Source organism: Erpetoichthys calabaricus, chromosome 18 (assembly GCF_900747795.2).
Source record: "Erpetoichthys calabaricus chromosome 18, fErpCal1.3, whole genome shotgun sequence".
Lineage (NCBI taxonomy): Eukaryota > Metazoa > Chordata > Cladistia > Polypteriformes > Polypteridae > Erpetoichthys > Erpetoichthys calabaricus.
This window is the reverse complement of record NC_041411.2, coordinates 42,371,079-42,387,894: the sequence shown is the minus strand read 5'-3', so window position 1 is coordinate 42,387,894 and position 16,816 is coordinate 42,371,079. Positions and strand designations below refer to the sequence as shown.

The 16,816-nt window shown below is 38.5% G+C and overlaps 1 protein-coding gene across 3 annotated transcripts in view; it reads right to left on the bottom strand.

The window, feature by feature from the left end:
• The window catches only part of ksr2 (kinase suppressor of ras 2), a 272,560-nt gene that overhangs the window by 110,550 nt on the left and 145,194 nt on the right, over positions 1-16,816 (bottom strand). For all 3 annotated transcript variants that reach the window (XM_028824801.2, XM_051921346.1, XM_028824800.2), the window contains exon 6: positions 5,573-5,642. In XM_028824801.2, the coding sequence (XP_028680634.1) occupies positions 5,573-5,642 (70 nt within the window). The remainder of the gene's footprint in view (positions 1-5,572; positions 5,643-16,816) is intronic.

Here is a 16,816-nt window from a genome sequence, read left to right as displayed (position 1 = left end):
ACGTCGTATCTTCTCATTAAACTTGTATCTCGCGAATATGGTATTGCAAACGGCAGCGGGAGCGTTTCTATAAACTTAATTTAAACTTACAGTTTACACCGTGCTTTGTTTCCGCAGTAGCGAAGTGATCACTCCTGCTGCGTTCAGTCAGTTCACGTGAGCCGCTCTCTTGTGTGATTTTGCGATGTCCACGGCTTTATTTAATGTTAGCTAAGACCCGGCACTTCAAAGTTTCTCGCTACAGCAATTTTAACTCCGTTACAAAGTGATCCAAATCTCGTTTATACCTCGTGTCTTCTCATTAAACTTGTATCTCGCGAATATGGTATTGCAAACGGCAGCGGGAGCGTTTCTATAAACTTAATTTAAACTTACGGTTTACACCGTGCTTCGCTTCTTATTGTTTCGCTGCCTTCTCAATTGTGTAATGAATGTTTTCTTCAGCGCTCTTTGGGTACGTACTGCGTTCACAGTCAGTTCACGTGATTACGTGGGAGGCGTGATGACGCGATACGCAACTCCGCCTCCCACGGCCAGCGAGCTGCAGTCCATTACAGTATATGGACAAAAAAGAGGTTCCAGTTATGACCGTTACGCTTTGAATTTCGAAATGAAACCTGCCTAACTTTTGTAAGTAAGCTGTAAGGAATGAGCCTGCCAAATTTCAGCCTTCCACCTACACGGGAAGTTGGAGAATTAGTGATGAGTCAGTCAGTCAGTCAGTCAGTCAGTGAGGGCTTTGCCTTTTATTAGTATAGATTTATAACAGAATCTCCACTTTAAGCAGCTCTTGCTGGTAGAAAATCTATTAATGGATATTTAATTTTTGTTTACTTATATCTTATTATTGTAATCTTTCTATGATCTGAGGAATTCCAGGTCGGACAATGGACTGGCACCCTGTCCTGGGATTGTTCTTGCCTTGCACCCAATCTTCCAAGGGCAGGTTCCCTGCAATTCTGCTCAGGAGACACAGGTTTGAAAATGGCTAGATGGAAGTTTAAAAATAAGGCTGTTGTACTTACTAATCATGGCAGAGGGGAGTGGTGACATGTTGCATGTTGATGAGCAGATGCAAGCAATGTAAGCCAAAGTAAGTGGGCGAGTCACTGTGGAGGGTGTGAAACAAAAAACTTGACTGAAGAAGAAAACAATGAACTTGATAGCTGACAATATCTTGTTACCAGATCAGCTTATGCAGCATAAAAATCATTCATTTATTGACTTCTAATGCCAATGTTATTTTGTTATGTGGAGTGAAATTCTGAAGCAAATATGTGCAGCAATAGGATCAGCATTTTTGAGTAAAAACAATCCTAGAAAGTATGGCAATGATTTTTCAACATCAGCTCTAGTGAAAGAAACACACTAGAGTTGGTTCTTTCATTTTTGTTTAATTGAGTTTTATTGAGTTTAAAGATCATACTAGAGGAAGAAAAACACAAATCAATCAAAAATACAGAGTGTACCACATGGCATAAAATTAAAATTCATTAAATCATTATCAAATTTAAAAGCCCACCGTTACCAGTTCAGAGAGCTACAAGAACAAAAAGCCCATGATAAGATGTATATTAAAACATCAAAAGAGAAGAGAACAGAAGCAGAACAGCACTAATCAATTCTTGTCAAATTCCAAGAATGCCTTGCACACTCCTTTGTAGGAAAAATTAAAATGTCCCAGTTTTAAGTGATACAAGTCTTACAGCTGAGCAAGAAAAGTTGAGATGTGAGAAGAGTAGTGGAAGAGGTCACTGCGGATTTATCACTGAAAAGCTCACTCAGTCTGGTGTTACTGCAATTACAGCAAATAAAGAATTAGGAATAATTGTTAATCCAACACTATACTTCAAATATGCAGCTACTTTTTTCTATAATGTTCTTAGTGTGTCCCAAAACATCTGATTTAGTGAGGTCACTGACATCTTTCGCAGTTGGGGTTCTGTTCCTGATGGATTTGTAGACAATCTGTGGGCGGAGTGGTGGCTCTGAGGCTAGAGATCTGCACTGGCAATCGGAAGGTTGCCGGTTCGAATCCCGTAAATGCCAATAGGGACTCTGCTCTGTTGGGCCCTTAAGCAAGGCCCTTAACCTGCAATTGCTGAGCGCTTTGAGTAGTGAAAAAAGCGCTATATAAAGGCAAAAAAAAAAAAAAATCTGACCATTGGCAGATGTGTGTGACGGCAGTTTTCAGCTTAATTACTCATTGCTATGCACAGAGTGAAGACGTATGTGTGTTAAGAATGACCAGATTCTTCTCCACGTCTAACACATAAATTGAGACGCCACCTTCTCTATCATCTAAGGATAACCACTGTGAAATAAATTATAAAAAAAAAATAGGTTTTTCAGTATTAAATTTTCCAGCTGATGTTAAAACTGATCAGAGGACCATCTATTAACTTCTTGTTTGATAAATTCTATTATATTGTAGAAATTATATTTCCTTATGATTATAACTCCTAGATATTGAAATGCTTATGAGACAATAAAAAAAAAAAGCGATCTCATTCAGTATGACGTGTAATTAATTCTGAACCCAGAAATCCTACATAATACTTCCGAAATATTATTATTTGGCTGACGCCCTTTATCCAAGGCGACTTAAAACATTTACGATACAATTGGTTACATTTCTTTTGGTTTTCCAATTACAGAACAGGCAGGTCAAGTGATTTGCTCATGGTCACATAGTGTCAGTAAAGGGATTTGAACCCACAACCTCAAGGTTTAAAGTCCAAAGCCTTAAACCAATCTCTTTTTATCTCTAACTATCATGGAAGTCGGGTAGCACAGGGGTTTAATAGCAACTGCAAAAACTAAAAAACAGAAATTTGCATTAGTAAACTGTTGTCTGAATAGTTCCAAATTTAAATGCAAAATAGTCAAAATTTATATTGGTTACACAAAAGAAGCCTTCTGGGCTAGAGCCCACCTTAATAAAAGGACAAGTGTTTGTGTATCTCTGTATTCATTTGGTGCGGTGGGTTGGCACCCTGCCTGAGATTTGTTTCCTGCCTTACACCCTGTGTTGGCTGGGATTGGCTCCAGCAGACCCCTGTGACCCTGTAGTTAGGATATAGCGGGTTGGATAATGGATGGATGGATGTATTCATTTGGTTGCTACTTCTCTGTCATTCCAACAGGTGGCACATCACAAACATTTGTAGTAATAAAATGTATTGCATTTATTATTTCTACACATGCGCTTCACAAACATTAACACTTCTGTAATGAACCCATACCAAATAGCCTATAACAGAGAGATGTGCATTGCATTTACCATTCCAGTGGACGGTGCATCATAAGCATTTGTAGTAATATAATACATTACATTTGTCATAGAGGCCTCAGGAATAGAATCCACCTTAATAAAAGGGCAAGTGTCTGCATATCTGTGTGTTCATTTGGTTGCTACGTCTTGGTCATTCCAAAGGATGGTGCATCACAAGCATTTGCAATAATAAAAGGCATTGCATTTGTCATTCCAACAAATGGTGCCTCATATATATTAACACTGCATTTATGAATATATACCAAATGCCATTTATTAGAGATATGCTTTGCATTTATCATTTCAGCAAATGGCACATCACAAACATTAACTCTCTTTTTATAAATCCATACCAAGTACCATATAACAGAGACATATGCACTATATTTATCATTCCAAAAGATGGATCATCACAAACATTTGTTGTAATAACATGCATTGCATTTGTTATTGCAGCAATGGCTCATCACAAATATTAACAATGCTTTTATGAATCCATACCAAATGGCATATAACAGAGACATATGCATTGCATTATTTTCATTCCAACAGAAGGTACATCACAAACAGTTGTAGTAATAAAATGCATTGCATTTGTCATTCCAACAGATGGCAAATCATAAACATTAACACTGGCTTTATGAATCCATACCAAATGGCATAACAAAGACATATGCATTGTATTTATCATTTCAACAGATAACAGAGATAAAATGCTGTTTTGTATACAAAAATCATACAGAATACTGCTAATTTGCAATTAATTAAATAGGTGAATAACAGGTGTCCTTCCTGCACATGCTTATGCTTCATACACCACATTGGTTAGTCAGTACTGGTGGCAAAAAAAGCTTGTGCGTAAATCCAAAATCTTTAATTTAGATTGCTGATAATTACAAAGCAGAAAGGCATCATACTGTATCTGAAACATTTAGCAATAAGAACATGTTCTGCAGAATCCTGTATTCCAAATCTGCACTTGTGCACTGTCTGTGTGGATTTTGCGTGTTCTCTGTCTGTGTATGTGGGTTTTCCTTCAGGCACTCTGGTTTTCAACACATATCACCACATCCTACGGTGGTGATGACTGCCACCATTTCTATGGTGTTTCCTGCCTTGTGCCCAATGCTGCCAGAATTGGTGCTAGCCTCCTATGACACTGAATTAGATAATCAGGTCAGGTTGGTAAGCATACACTGGTACAGGGTGTTGCCACACCCACCACACGATGAAACAGCTCGGGGCAGACACGCAGTCCAGTCCCACCCTCCAGAAATGACCATCTATTCACCACCACCTGGTCCAGCTGCTCGAATCCTCAACAATGAGGATCCTGCGAGCCTGATCACCCTCAGAGAATCATGCCACATGGCTGTAGTGCTGTAACTGACGCTCCCACATAATGCAGATAATGTGCCTCATTCCAGACTCCGTGAGCAACTGCTCATTCGACACAAACTCAAACCAACAGTACCCAAGGATTCTCTGAAGAGGCATAGTACCGAAAGAGTCCAGTCTTCGTCTCAGGTCACTACATAGCGTCCATGTCTCGCAACAATGTAGCAAGACAGGAAGCACCAGGACTCTAAAAACTTGGACCTTAATCCTTTTGCAAAGATATTGGGAGCACCACACACCCCTTTCCAGTGACCTCATGACCCCCATGCTCTCCCAATCCATCTACTGACTTAATAGGAAGAGTCACCAGAGACATGAATATCGCTGCCAAGGTAAGTAAACTTCTCGACAAGGTAAACTTAATGCAAACTTGAAAATATGTTGATAATGCAAACTTGAAAATGTTTTGCTACCATATATACTGCACAGGGTTCCAAAGTATGTTGAGCGGTGGCATGCTGCATGTTGGCCACACATGATAACAGATGAACTTGAACCTGCCTTTTTAGCCCTAATAACAGATGGCTTTACCAGACATTAACTTTTTTTAGGGAAAAGTTAACAAAAAAAGATAATAGGCTGCAGGTCTTCTGTGAGTTAATTTCTGAATAGGACACTTGGGACAAAACTGCAGGAGATTTTTTGTTCTCACTGAATGTTAATTCATCTTTCAGAAGTAGAAAAGGAAAGCAGAGACTCAAGCAGTACGCTCAATGGACTAAATACTTTAACAACGCAGATCTCTTATTGTAACTTAGATTAAAAGCCCCACAAACCAATTAACTGCAAGGGTTAAAAACCTGTGAAACCTCTGCTGTGACCCCTGCCCACCCACACATCCCTTCACAAAATAATCTAATTAGACTGACATTTAACTTCTTTTGCAAAAAATATAGTTACCTGTGTTTTATTGAATTTCCCAGATCTCTGCGGGGAATCTGTGGGGACCATCGAGGCACTGACAGTGTATCTGCACAAAGAGACAGGAAAAAGCATGTTTATTTATTAATGAATTTCTTACTGTGCGTCATGTTCTTGTCACTACAGATGCATTTAAATAACATGTGACTATTATAGCAGTACTGATATGATTATGACTACATGTCATCAAAAATGTTCCAGCTTTGATCATCAAATTGCTTTCTGCAACAAGGGTGAGGCTGGTCCTTTCCCTTTTGGGGATGCCAAACTTGACAGTATTTTACCATTGAAAGAAAAACAAGAAATGTATCTCATTCCCAGACTTGGATCACACATTTCTCTAACACTAAATGACCAACTGACATTTAGATCTCTTCTTCCACCTTATCTAATGGCTACTTTCTTCACAGTCGCATCCAAGAGACCATTCGGAAGTCAGAACTGCAATGTCTAATGGCACTTTTATTTTGCATTTTTTGCTATATTAAATGGGGCCCTGGTTGGTCCATACCCCTTCGCTATTTCTGTCTTGTTTTACTTAGATATTTACAACACTCACTCTATTGTTTTGCTTGTTTCATCTCCCTCAACCTCAGTGCCATGTTGAAACATAGGCAAGAAGGATTTCTGGACCCCTTCAACCCCACCACCGATGTCATCGCTAGGAGTTGAAAATGAATTGATAGCACATAATCATCATCAACTTCACTGCCTACAGCCCACCACCAAGTCATATCACATTAAAACATTTGTCTTTTAAATGTTTTTCAAATCTAATAATGACTTGTTTAGAGGGTGATTTTTAAAAAATATTATTATTTCTTATACTTCTATTGTTTACACACAGAACCATAAAAGCTACCATATATCCCATCACACACAGCAAAATAATCAGGGCAGCTGGTCATAGTAAGTGATATCTAGTGGTGAATCTAAAATTAAAGAAATCTATCAAAATAAAAATCAACACCTACTCAGACATGACAGGCTTTGCTTTTGTACAAAGTAAGATGCTCAGACAGAAAGGGAATAGATTTGCTGATCAGCTCTACAATACCCCAAGAAACCGCCATTGTTTGGAGAAGAAAGTTGTCCATTCTCATCATGAAAAGCGAGACCACAAGAGGCTAGAATCTGAAAGTGGCAATTATTTGTTTCAGTATTATCATGATTAGAGTGCGTGTCAATTCATTTCTTATTTTCTAAATTCTTGAATGCTATTTTTTAGGTCCTTCAATAGCCTCCATTTTGAAAGCCATCATTGCTACCATTTCCTGTATTGCTAGAGGTGCGGCTTTTAGGGTCGTGACCACAGGTAATCAACGTGTCAGTGTAAAAGAACAGCTGGGTTTTCTTTTTGTGATCCCATCTGCAGATAGAAAACCTCTTGCCATTTAATTTTTGTCTCTCGTTAGGACTGGTAGACAGGCTTTAGTTTTTTGGTTTCATATTGTATGCGCTTCTCCCGGGTTGGCTCAGTAAATAATCACCTGTCTGTGATCAAACAATTTAATACTGCGTTAATATATAAGTGATAATAAATTTTTATTTACCAGTCATTGTATACTGAACTAAATGGTGTGTCTTTTTAGAAAACAGCTTACAGCAATAGCCGTACACAGAGCCAGTTGGTGGGGAGTGCAGTAGCCATTTTCTCAGGTGGACCTCCCTGTTTTTCATTTGTCAGTAAAATGGTTTGTTAAGCTCCCGCTTACAGTTCCATATTTCCTAGCAGAGAAAGAAAAGTCACCAATATCGTGGCTGGGTTTGTTAAACACTGTCATTTGCTGTCCACTTTGCTTGACCAGAGGAACCAAATCTGTATTTGAACTTGATCTCAACAACGTACTGCTTGTTTACCCTCAGTCTTTTGTGATTTTAGTCAGTTCTGATGCTTCAGACAGAGGAACAACAAATACTAAATTTTTGCGCTCAGGCTCCTCCCCATTGTAACTACAGTCTACTTTCCCAAACATGGAAATAAAGCACCCCATTGGCTCCATTTATTCAAATTACTTTATTCTATTTTCCAGGAGTTGCAGACATTTTTTTAATGTATGTAATACATTACAGACAAACAAACAATTAAACTCTCTGAACTGGATATACAGTAGTACAACATGTACACAATATTGCTGGACGCAAACCATTAAAAATGTTAACCTTTAGGCAATACCAAGAATTATTTACCTTGCAATACCACACCATACCATTTTCTACGACCGCTTAATCCTGAGGAGGGTCATGGGGTGCTGGAGCCTATCCCAGCAAGCACAGGGCACAAGGCAGGAACAATCCCCAGACAGAGCAGCAGTCCATCTGCCTTGCACTATTGGCCTCTAAATGTACAGAAAAAAGTGACATCCTTGACATGCTGTAATTGAATCCCCCCAGGTCGTGCTCACATGGGCATATGCCTACTGTAGTTTTCCTATGCAAAAAAAAAAAAAAAAAAACAAATCTGGCCCTGCTCTCCCTTATGTTTCCAGTCATACGTTTGATGAATGCTGTACAGCTGAAACATTGCATCTTTAATTCTCTCTTCTATTTTTTCATAGCGGACATAATCTTCACCTACTTCTTCCTTTTATAGAATCCAAAGATTTGGAATCTGAAGTTGTCTGACTGCCAGACGCACCCAATCATTAAGCAATGGCTGCATCACACATAAAGTCCAGTCTTTTGACTGCACTAGAAGAGGAAAGTGTGTGAGGTCTGTCTGGTGTTTAGTCTTTCAGGTGAATATTTGTCACTGACTCTTGAAATTTCATTATAATGTTAAGAGAAAGTTGTGGTATAAGAAATTATGGGGCCATAAAAATGTGAATGATTGTTAATTTATGTTAGGTGCAGCCTACATGTGGGAAAAGGAGCCAAAAGATGAGTGAGGTTTCATCTGGTAAATTCAAGACATAAATCACAATGGGTAATTAAAAAAAAGTTTTCCTTAAGCAACAGCAGCATTGCAGGAATGGAGATGACTTATTCCCTTCACGTTAACAACCCAAGTTGTTCACACACTATACTTTACATATGTTTCTCCATATCAGGTTGCCTGACCTTGAAGACATTATACATTGGAACCAGTATGATGCCATTAACTCTTTAACATCCCTACGAGGCTACCTTTGTATTGCAGTATGTTTATTTGAGAAATCCTGCTGACATCCTGAGACATCTTATTCATCTGCAGTCTAATTCATTATTTGACTTTAAGAGACCCTATGATACATCATTTTCTTTACCTACCTATCCTTAAAAAAAAAATTGACATGCAATTTTGTTAAGTCTCCCTTTTTGTGTTTTTTGCTTATACAATATATTCATATAATTTTGTTAATTTGTTTCTGTTTTGTGCACTAATATTTTGATTATCGACTATTTACTCTTTGTATAAATAAGTATTATAACATGACTGTAATATTCTGGCTTTCTTACTTGTCACGAATGTGTTCCTATGGACTACCTCGCAGCTCTGCACTACCATGCTGGAACGAGAGGGGGTGCTGTCACTAACCATGTCTTCTCTTTACTCCACTCCAGTTTAAGAAAAAGACCAGTGACAAGACCTAGCCTTGCCTACTATGCCCCAAGCTGGCCATGCCCTTTCCGCCCTAGACACTTTAAAAACTCTGCAAATTAAGGAAACGTCTGAGATGACAGCAAGTATTTCTGTTTTGTTGTGCCTGGGGATTGAATTTTCCATTTCATGTTTTGAGTACATACAGTGGTGTGAAAAACTATTTGCCCCCTTCCTGATTTCTTATTCTTTTGCATGTTTGTCACACAAAATGTTTCTGATCATCAAACACATTTAACCATTAGTCAAATATAACACAAGTAAACACAAAATGCAGTTTTTAAATGATGGTGTTTATTATTTAGGGAGAAAAAAAATCCAAACCTACATGGCCCTGTGTGAAAAAGTAATTGCCCCCTTGTTAAAAAATAACCTAACTGTGGTGTATCACACCTTGAGTTCAATTTCCGTAGCCACCCCCAGGCCTGATTACTGCCACACCTGTTTCAATCAAGAAATCACTTAAATAGGAGCTGCCTGACACAGAGAAGTAGACCAAAAGCACCTCAAAAGCTAGACATCATGCCAAGATCCAAAGAAATTCAGGAACAAATGAGAACAGAAGTAATTGAGATCTATCAGTCTGGTAAAGGTTATAAAGCCATTTCTAAAGCTTTGGGACTCCAGCGAACCACAGTGAGAGCCATTATCCACAAATGGCAAAAACATGGAACAGTGGTGAACCTTCCCAGGAGTGGCCGGCCGACCAAAATTACCCCAAGAGCGCAGAGACGACTCATCCGAGAGGTCACAAAAGACCCCAGGACAACGTCTAAAGAACTGCAGGCCTCACTTGCCTCAATTAAGGTCAGTGTTCACGACTCCACCATAAGAAAGAGACTGGGCAAAAACGGCCTGCATGGCAGATTTCCAAGACGCAAACCACTGTTAAGCAAAAAGAACATTAGGGCTCGTCTCAATTTTGCTAAGAAACATCTCAATGATTGCCAAGACTTTTGGGAAAATACCTTGTGTACTGATGAGTCAAAAGTTGAACTTTTTGGAAGGCAAATGTCCCGTTACATCTGGCGTAAAAGGAACACAGCATTTCAGAAAAAGAACATCATACCAACAGTAAAATATGGTGGTGGTAGTGTGATGGTCTGGGGTTGTTTTGCTGCTTCAGGACCTGGAAGGCTTGCTGTGATAGATGGAACCATGAATTCTACTGTCTACCAAAAAATCCTGAAGGAGAATGTCCGGCCATCTGTTCGTCAACTCAAGCTGAAGCGATCTTGGGTGCTGCAACAGGACAATGACCCAAAACACACCAGCAAATCCACCTCTGAATGGCTGAAGAAAAACAAAATGAAGACTTTGGAGTGGCCTAGTCAAAGTCCTGACCTGAATCCAATTGAGATGCTACGGCATGACCTTAAAAAGGCGGTTCATGCTAGAAAACCCTCAAATAAAGCTGAATTACAACAATTTTGCAAAGATGAGTGGGCCAAAATTCCTCCAGAGCGCTGTAATAGACTCATTGCAAGTTATCGCAAACGCTTGATTGCAGTTATTGCTGCTAAGGGTGGCCCAACCAGTTATTAGGTTCAGGGGGCAATTACTTTTTCACACAGGGCCATGTAGGTTTGGATTTTTTTTTCTCCCTAAATAATTAAAACCACCATTTACAAACTGCATTTTGTGTTTACTTGTGTTATATTTGACTAATGGTTAAATGTGTTTGATGATCAGAAACATTTTGTGTGACAAACATGCAAAAGAATAAGAAATCAGGAAGGGGGCAAATAGTTTTTCACACCACTGTATAAAGGGGGTGACTCAGCAGATGCCCAAATGATCTCTTTTGTTGCCATTGATCTGCTCCTCAGTCACATTTTAGACTTTGCTATAATATACTTATATAACTTTGCTTTGGTATATAAGTTTTTCTTGCTTTATGGCATATTTTGTCTTTGTTTATCATCTTGCTTTATAATAGTTTTTTCTTTGTTTGTTCAGCATATTTTCATTATTTTTTTTGGTATGGTTATTAATTCTTTTTTATTGTTAGCAATTATTTGTGTTTGGGTGTAGTGGAGACCCAAAAATTAGCAATATCTAACACAGTGCTTCCCAGACTCGGTCTTGGGGACCCCCTGTGGATGCAGGTTGTTGTTCCAACCAGCTTCTGTTTTTAATTGAACTCCTGGGCTAATTAAGTGATGTGTTATTTCCCAAGTTTTGTGTTTTGGGAACAATATAGAAATTAGAAAACTAAGTTTGATTAAAAAAAAAAATTAAAATGTACCAAGCAGTTATATGGAAATAATGTATTTTTTTTTCTTTTTAACAGTATTTTCATCTTGATTTTCATTCTATTTTTCCAGGTGTTCTAATTGTTCGTTTAATCCATTATTTACTAATTAGTGGGTCTGACACTAAAGTAGTTGCAGCCTTTGATTATTCCGTTTTGTTTTCCTGCATGTCTGCTCTGCTCATTTTTAATTATCGTTAATAAGATACAATGAAGGGGGAAAACTGCACAAAGAAAGGGCAAAATATAATGAAATCAACAAAAGAGAGTTAAGCATTTAAATCTATAGTAAAAAGGAGGAATATTTCTAAATGTCTTATAAATGTAAAAATCAGTGGCTGTGCTTTTCTGAATGTAGAATAAAAGAATAGAAATAAAATCCCAGCTAATTAAGTAAGCTCAGCATTTTAGACTGTTCATCAACCTGGTTGTAACTAATAGCACAAGAGTGCTTTTCAGAGTGTGAAGCTGCTGTTTTGAAACTCAGTAGTGTGGATTTAGTTGGACTGGTAGCATTTATCAGCCTTCAGAAGGAGGATGCATTTTAGAAGCATGAGCACTCTTCCTAGCTCAGGAAGTCAGCCTGGGGGAATACAGATGGCTAAGATGAATGGTCCAGAATGGCACCGAGTCTGGTGGCTGAGACGGAAGGACATGTGTCAAGGACTGGATATATTTTGATGCTTGCAGAAGTGTGTTGTGTCTCTCTGCTGCTCCATTCATGTAGGTGGATATGCTGACATCACATCTGTAGAGGGGCCATGCCGAACCATGTCAGACCAGAGACCAATCCACATACTAAGACAAAGAGCCACCTGGTAGCTAAGAATGAAAGATAAGCTGTTATTATTCAGGTTGTATTATTTGGCTAACACTCATTTTACTCTGCTTATATTTTGGGCACAATTGGAAATTGTAAGTTAATCTGTGTATCAATAAAACATTCTCTTGTGACAGTTCTGGAACTCTTATCTAATTGCCTGGGGTTATATATGTAGAAGAAAGACAGATGTATTTTACCCTTAAACCGGCAATAGTCATTTCCCAATGCAATTTGCCAGCACGCTGGAGCCGAGTATATTTGGCGACATATATTCATTGAATGCTGCAACCGGCTATAGTCGTGTCTCAGTGCAATTTGCCAGCATGCAGGGGCCGAGAATATTTGGCAACGTACATTCATTGAAAGCCACAACCGGCTATAGTCGCTTCACAGAGCAATTTGCCAGCATGCCAGAGCTGATAAGTCAGTGCTGTATATTCGCTGAGCAGAGACCTCATGACCACTGCCGGCCCCAGCAGAACTGCAGCACCACTGTCTCTGGAATTCTGCCGCTGCACTAGACTAGCCTGCAAGCATCAGCGCTTACCTCTGTGTGTTTGCGTGCAGCCAGTTCAAGCGCAGTTGGCTCAGTGATTTACTGAATTTCATCAATGGCGTCAGTTGCACCTTGTACATATAATAGATTGTTGCAGTAGTTTTTTAAATAGTTTTTACAGTTCATTGGCAGTGTGTAAAATGATCAGTGTTGCAGTAACTGTGATGTTCTTTGCATGAAAAAAATATGTGTTCCATTAAAATTTCACACGTTCTTTGTGAATTATGACGTTTACTTAAAAAGTGCAGCAAAAAAGTATTTGGCGTCCAGGGGTGCATTAACCTCCAAGTATGTGGCAGTTTAAGGGTTAACTATAATAGCAGTCAATCCTAACTTTAACCAAGCTGGTCTGAGTAAACACACAAGGGCTATACAGTAGATGAGATTTGGGGCATTCTGTTCGCATCTATGTTATACAGTATGTGTCCGAAAGAGTAAATTGGGTTAATGACAAAACCTAAGGTTATCATTTAATTCTCACTTATTCACCTACAACTATAATATATTTGTGTAAGGAAAATTACCTTAGTGACAGTATGCTTACTTATTCTGTATACTTATTAAAATTTGTTTCCCAACTTGTGCACATTTCTTACGCTCCTGAACTAGATTGGTGGATGAAAAAGTGGAAAGAGAGATGGATTGAAGGATGTGGCATAGTTAATTGTTTCTCTGGAACATATGCCATTCTGCTCACATGATAATCATTAATTGAACATAAAGAAAAGGTATACTGTGCATTGTATTTCACGTCTACCTTCATTAGTTTTCTTGAACATGTAATGTCTTCAAAAAGTATGAAGGAAGAAAAAGAGTATGGTTACTAAAAGATAGAAGATTCTGTATGGGGAGCATCACAGGAGCAGTGCATGAGACCCTGCATTTTATCTCTAGCCTTCCAATTACAGAATATCTTTTATGCAAAATAATTTGAATTGACAAGATGATTTGAAAAAGTGACTCACTGATTTGTCGCCACTCATGTTTCATTCAGCATTTTTTACATTTACCACTTTGATTCTGTGGCATTGTGTTTTTCATTTTTACATATTAATGCTCACAAATGGATACAGCCAACAAAGAATCAAAGTAGGCGAGGGTGACATCACATCCCCTGTCAGCTAATCTATCAAGTACCCAATGATACTTGACTGCCATTAAGAGAAAGCTTGTTCAGTTTAATAGATACAGCCTGTTCTTGCTGAATTTTGATGGTCTGGAGTTATTTAGTCTTTTCACACAAATTTTGGGTGATGTTCTTTCCGGTTTTTGTGGGGTAGTTGAAGTATGGTATGGAGAACACTAATAAAACAGTTATTAGACCTGTTCCATAATTTTTGTCACATAAACACTGACACAATCACCAGTTTAACAGCCATTATTTGCATTTACCCACGCTGACTTGGAATTCTCCAATTCCAGAGCATGCCTGGTACAAAAATGTTCACTTTGATAAAGATGGCTCAGTGGTCAAATTTATCTTTTGCTGCTAACAAAAAAATTGAAACCTTCAGATATTAGCTAAACATTCAAGCTTGATTGACTGAATGGTCTCGTCTTGTTTGTCAAAATTCTTATGTTCTTCTCCTCCTGTTTAGTTCATCTGGTAAAAAGAAATTAGTAACTGTGTCACTGTTAGATAAAAGGACATTGCCCTACTTATTAATCACTTTAAGCCACCACACACTCTACAACCACTGTCATTCAACATGAAGGGCTTTTAAACGATGCAGGTACTGCACAGAAGCATTTTATGTGGTCCACAACTAGGCTATTGAATATTCCCTTTAATGGAGTGTGATATGCAGACACTGTGTTTTTGGTATCATAATTGGTTATTATGAAAGGTAACATATTTGTTTGCAGTATGAGATGAGCTACGCTTATTGAATAATTTTGTGCTTATGTAACTGTATACACTATTTTAAAAAACAAACTGTTCTCTGATTGAGGAAGCCTGGCTGCTGCTTTATCCATATCACCAGGCCACCTTCTTCCATTGCTCTATAGTCCAGTTCTGATGCTCATGTGTCCGTTTTAGGCACTTTTGGTGGTGGACAGGGGTCAGCAGGGGCATTCCAACCGGTCTATGACTAGGCAGCCTCCTGCAGCCTAATGTCACACCTTTGTCTCATGGCTAACAGTAAGTTTTTCAGCTATTCGTACTAAGGTAGCTGTTCTGTGAGATTGGACCAGACAGGCTAGCCTTCACTCGCCACACACATCAATAAGCTTTGGGCATCCATAATCTGGTCGCCGGTACACTTTCTTGGACTACTTTTGATAGTTACTACCCACTGCATACTGGGAACATTCCACAAGACATGCCATTTTGGAAATTCTCTGAGACAGTTGACTAGACTACCCAATTTGGCCCTTGTCAAAGACATTCCGATGCTGTGCTTGCCCATTTTCCCTGTTTCCAACTCATCACCTTCAAGAACTGATTGTTCACTTGCTGCCTAATATATCCTAACACTTGATAGACGCCATTGTAACAAGATAATCCATATTATTCACTTCATTTGTCAGTGGTTTTAATGTTAGTAAAATATTAATGAAAAACATTTAGTTTTTCCTTTATATATATACACTTTATAGAGACTCCTTTGCAGACATCATATTTAAAACTGTGAGGAAATGGTGGCCATGGGAGGCAGTTGAACAAATAAGGCTGAGACACAACATACTTGTAGGTTCGGTGACAGCCAGATAAGCCAGCTAATCCAGGGAGTGATCTGTGCAGAGGTGGAAGAGGATTGATGTAGCAATACAATGGCAATGCGCAAGTGGGGAGTTTGAATCAATTAGGACCATATAACTGCCCATTAGATCACATGGGCAAAACTTTGGAAGACTTGATTTTCCGATCCAGTGACACCACTTGCACCAGAATCAGTAGAGCAAACATCATCTCCCAATAAGGCACAATATTGCCTTTGATAAGGTTGGAGAAAAACCTCTGGTGGATCTCAGAGCCTCAACTGGGCTGCTAGCCTCAGTGTGTAACTGCCTGACATTTAGGCTGAAATTCATGGGGGAAACCCATGTAGTCACATGGAGAACATACAAGTTACGCACATATATTCACAACTGAGCCATTGCTAAATGACTGTGAAGTGTCGCTAATGAGCCACCTACTCCTTTACTGTGACCTTTAAATTCCAGTCTTTTATATTTACATCAGTAAGGAAATGAAATACTTAATTTACTGATCTTAACTTATTTCCACCCACGTTTGCCTTTTTTATTTCAGTTACTGCAGATTACGTGCAGGCTGTCAGCAGACTTGCTGCACTGTAACATTCATTATATGTTGCAATATCCCCAACTCCCTTTTGAAAACCCTTTGTGACACTCTGCAAAACAGTATGTTAAAAAACAGGTTATTCTCTTCCATTTTCTTCTGTGTAAACTAGCATTTCTGGAACCAAGCCTTGATATATACTGATGCAGTGTACAAAATAAAAATGAAAAATGACCCATTCAAAGCATACTTTCTTTTTTATGCAATCAATATGTCTACACCATTTCTGACTCATTTTCATTTTCACTTCAATTAAAAAAATATCAGCAAGTAAGTGCAAATAAGAAATCTATTTATTAATATTTCTTAATGCATTCTTGAAAGACTTTTCATAAAGGGATTAGGAAAATAATAAAGATCTGTTATTGTGTGGGACGTACACTAGCTGATACAGTCTTTGACCACCAGAATTATTGCAAGCATGAGAATAAAAATTGATATCATGGAGAAGAGGCAATCTACATGGCACAATCCAAGAGCTCCATGGGAGGTCATCAGATCTCTGAATTAACATTTTTTACATCTTCTATCTAATGGACCCTGACTCATTCTTTACACAGATCTTAATTTTGAGATGATTAGACTATGTGCTCTGTTAGGCTTCCAAGGTAGCAGGGATGGTGCAAAAAAGCTCATTGTTCCTGTATATTTTCCTTCTCATGTTTTTTAATTTCAAAGTACTGTATAGTAGTACTGGCCTGTT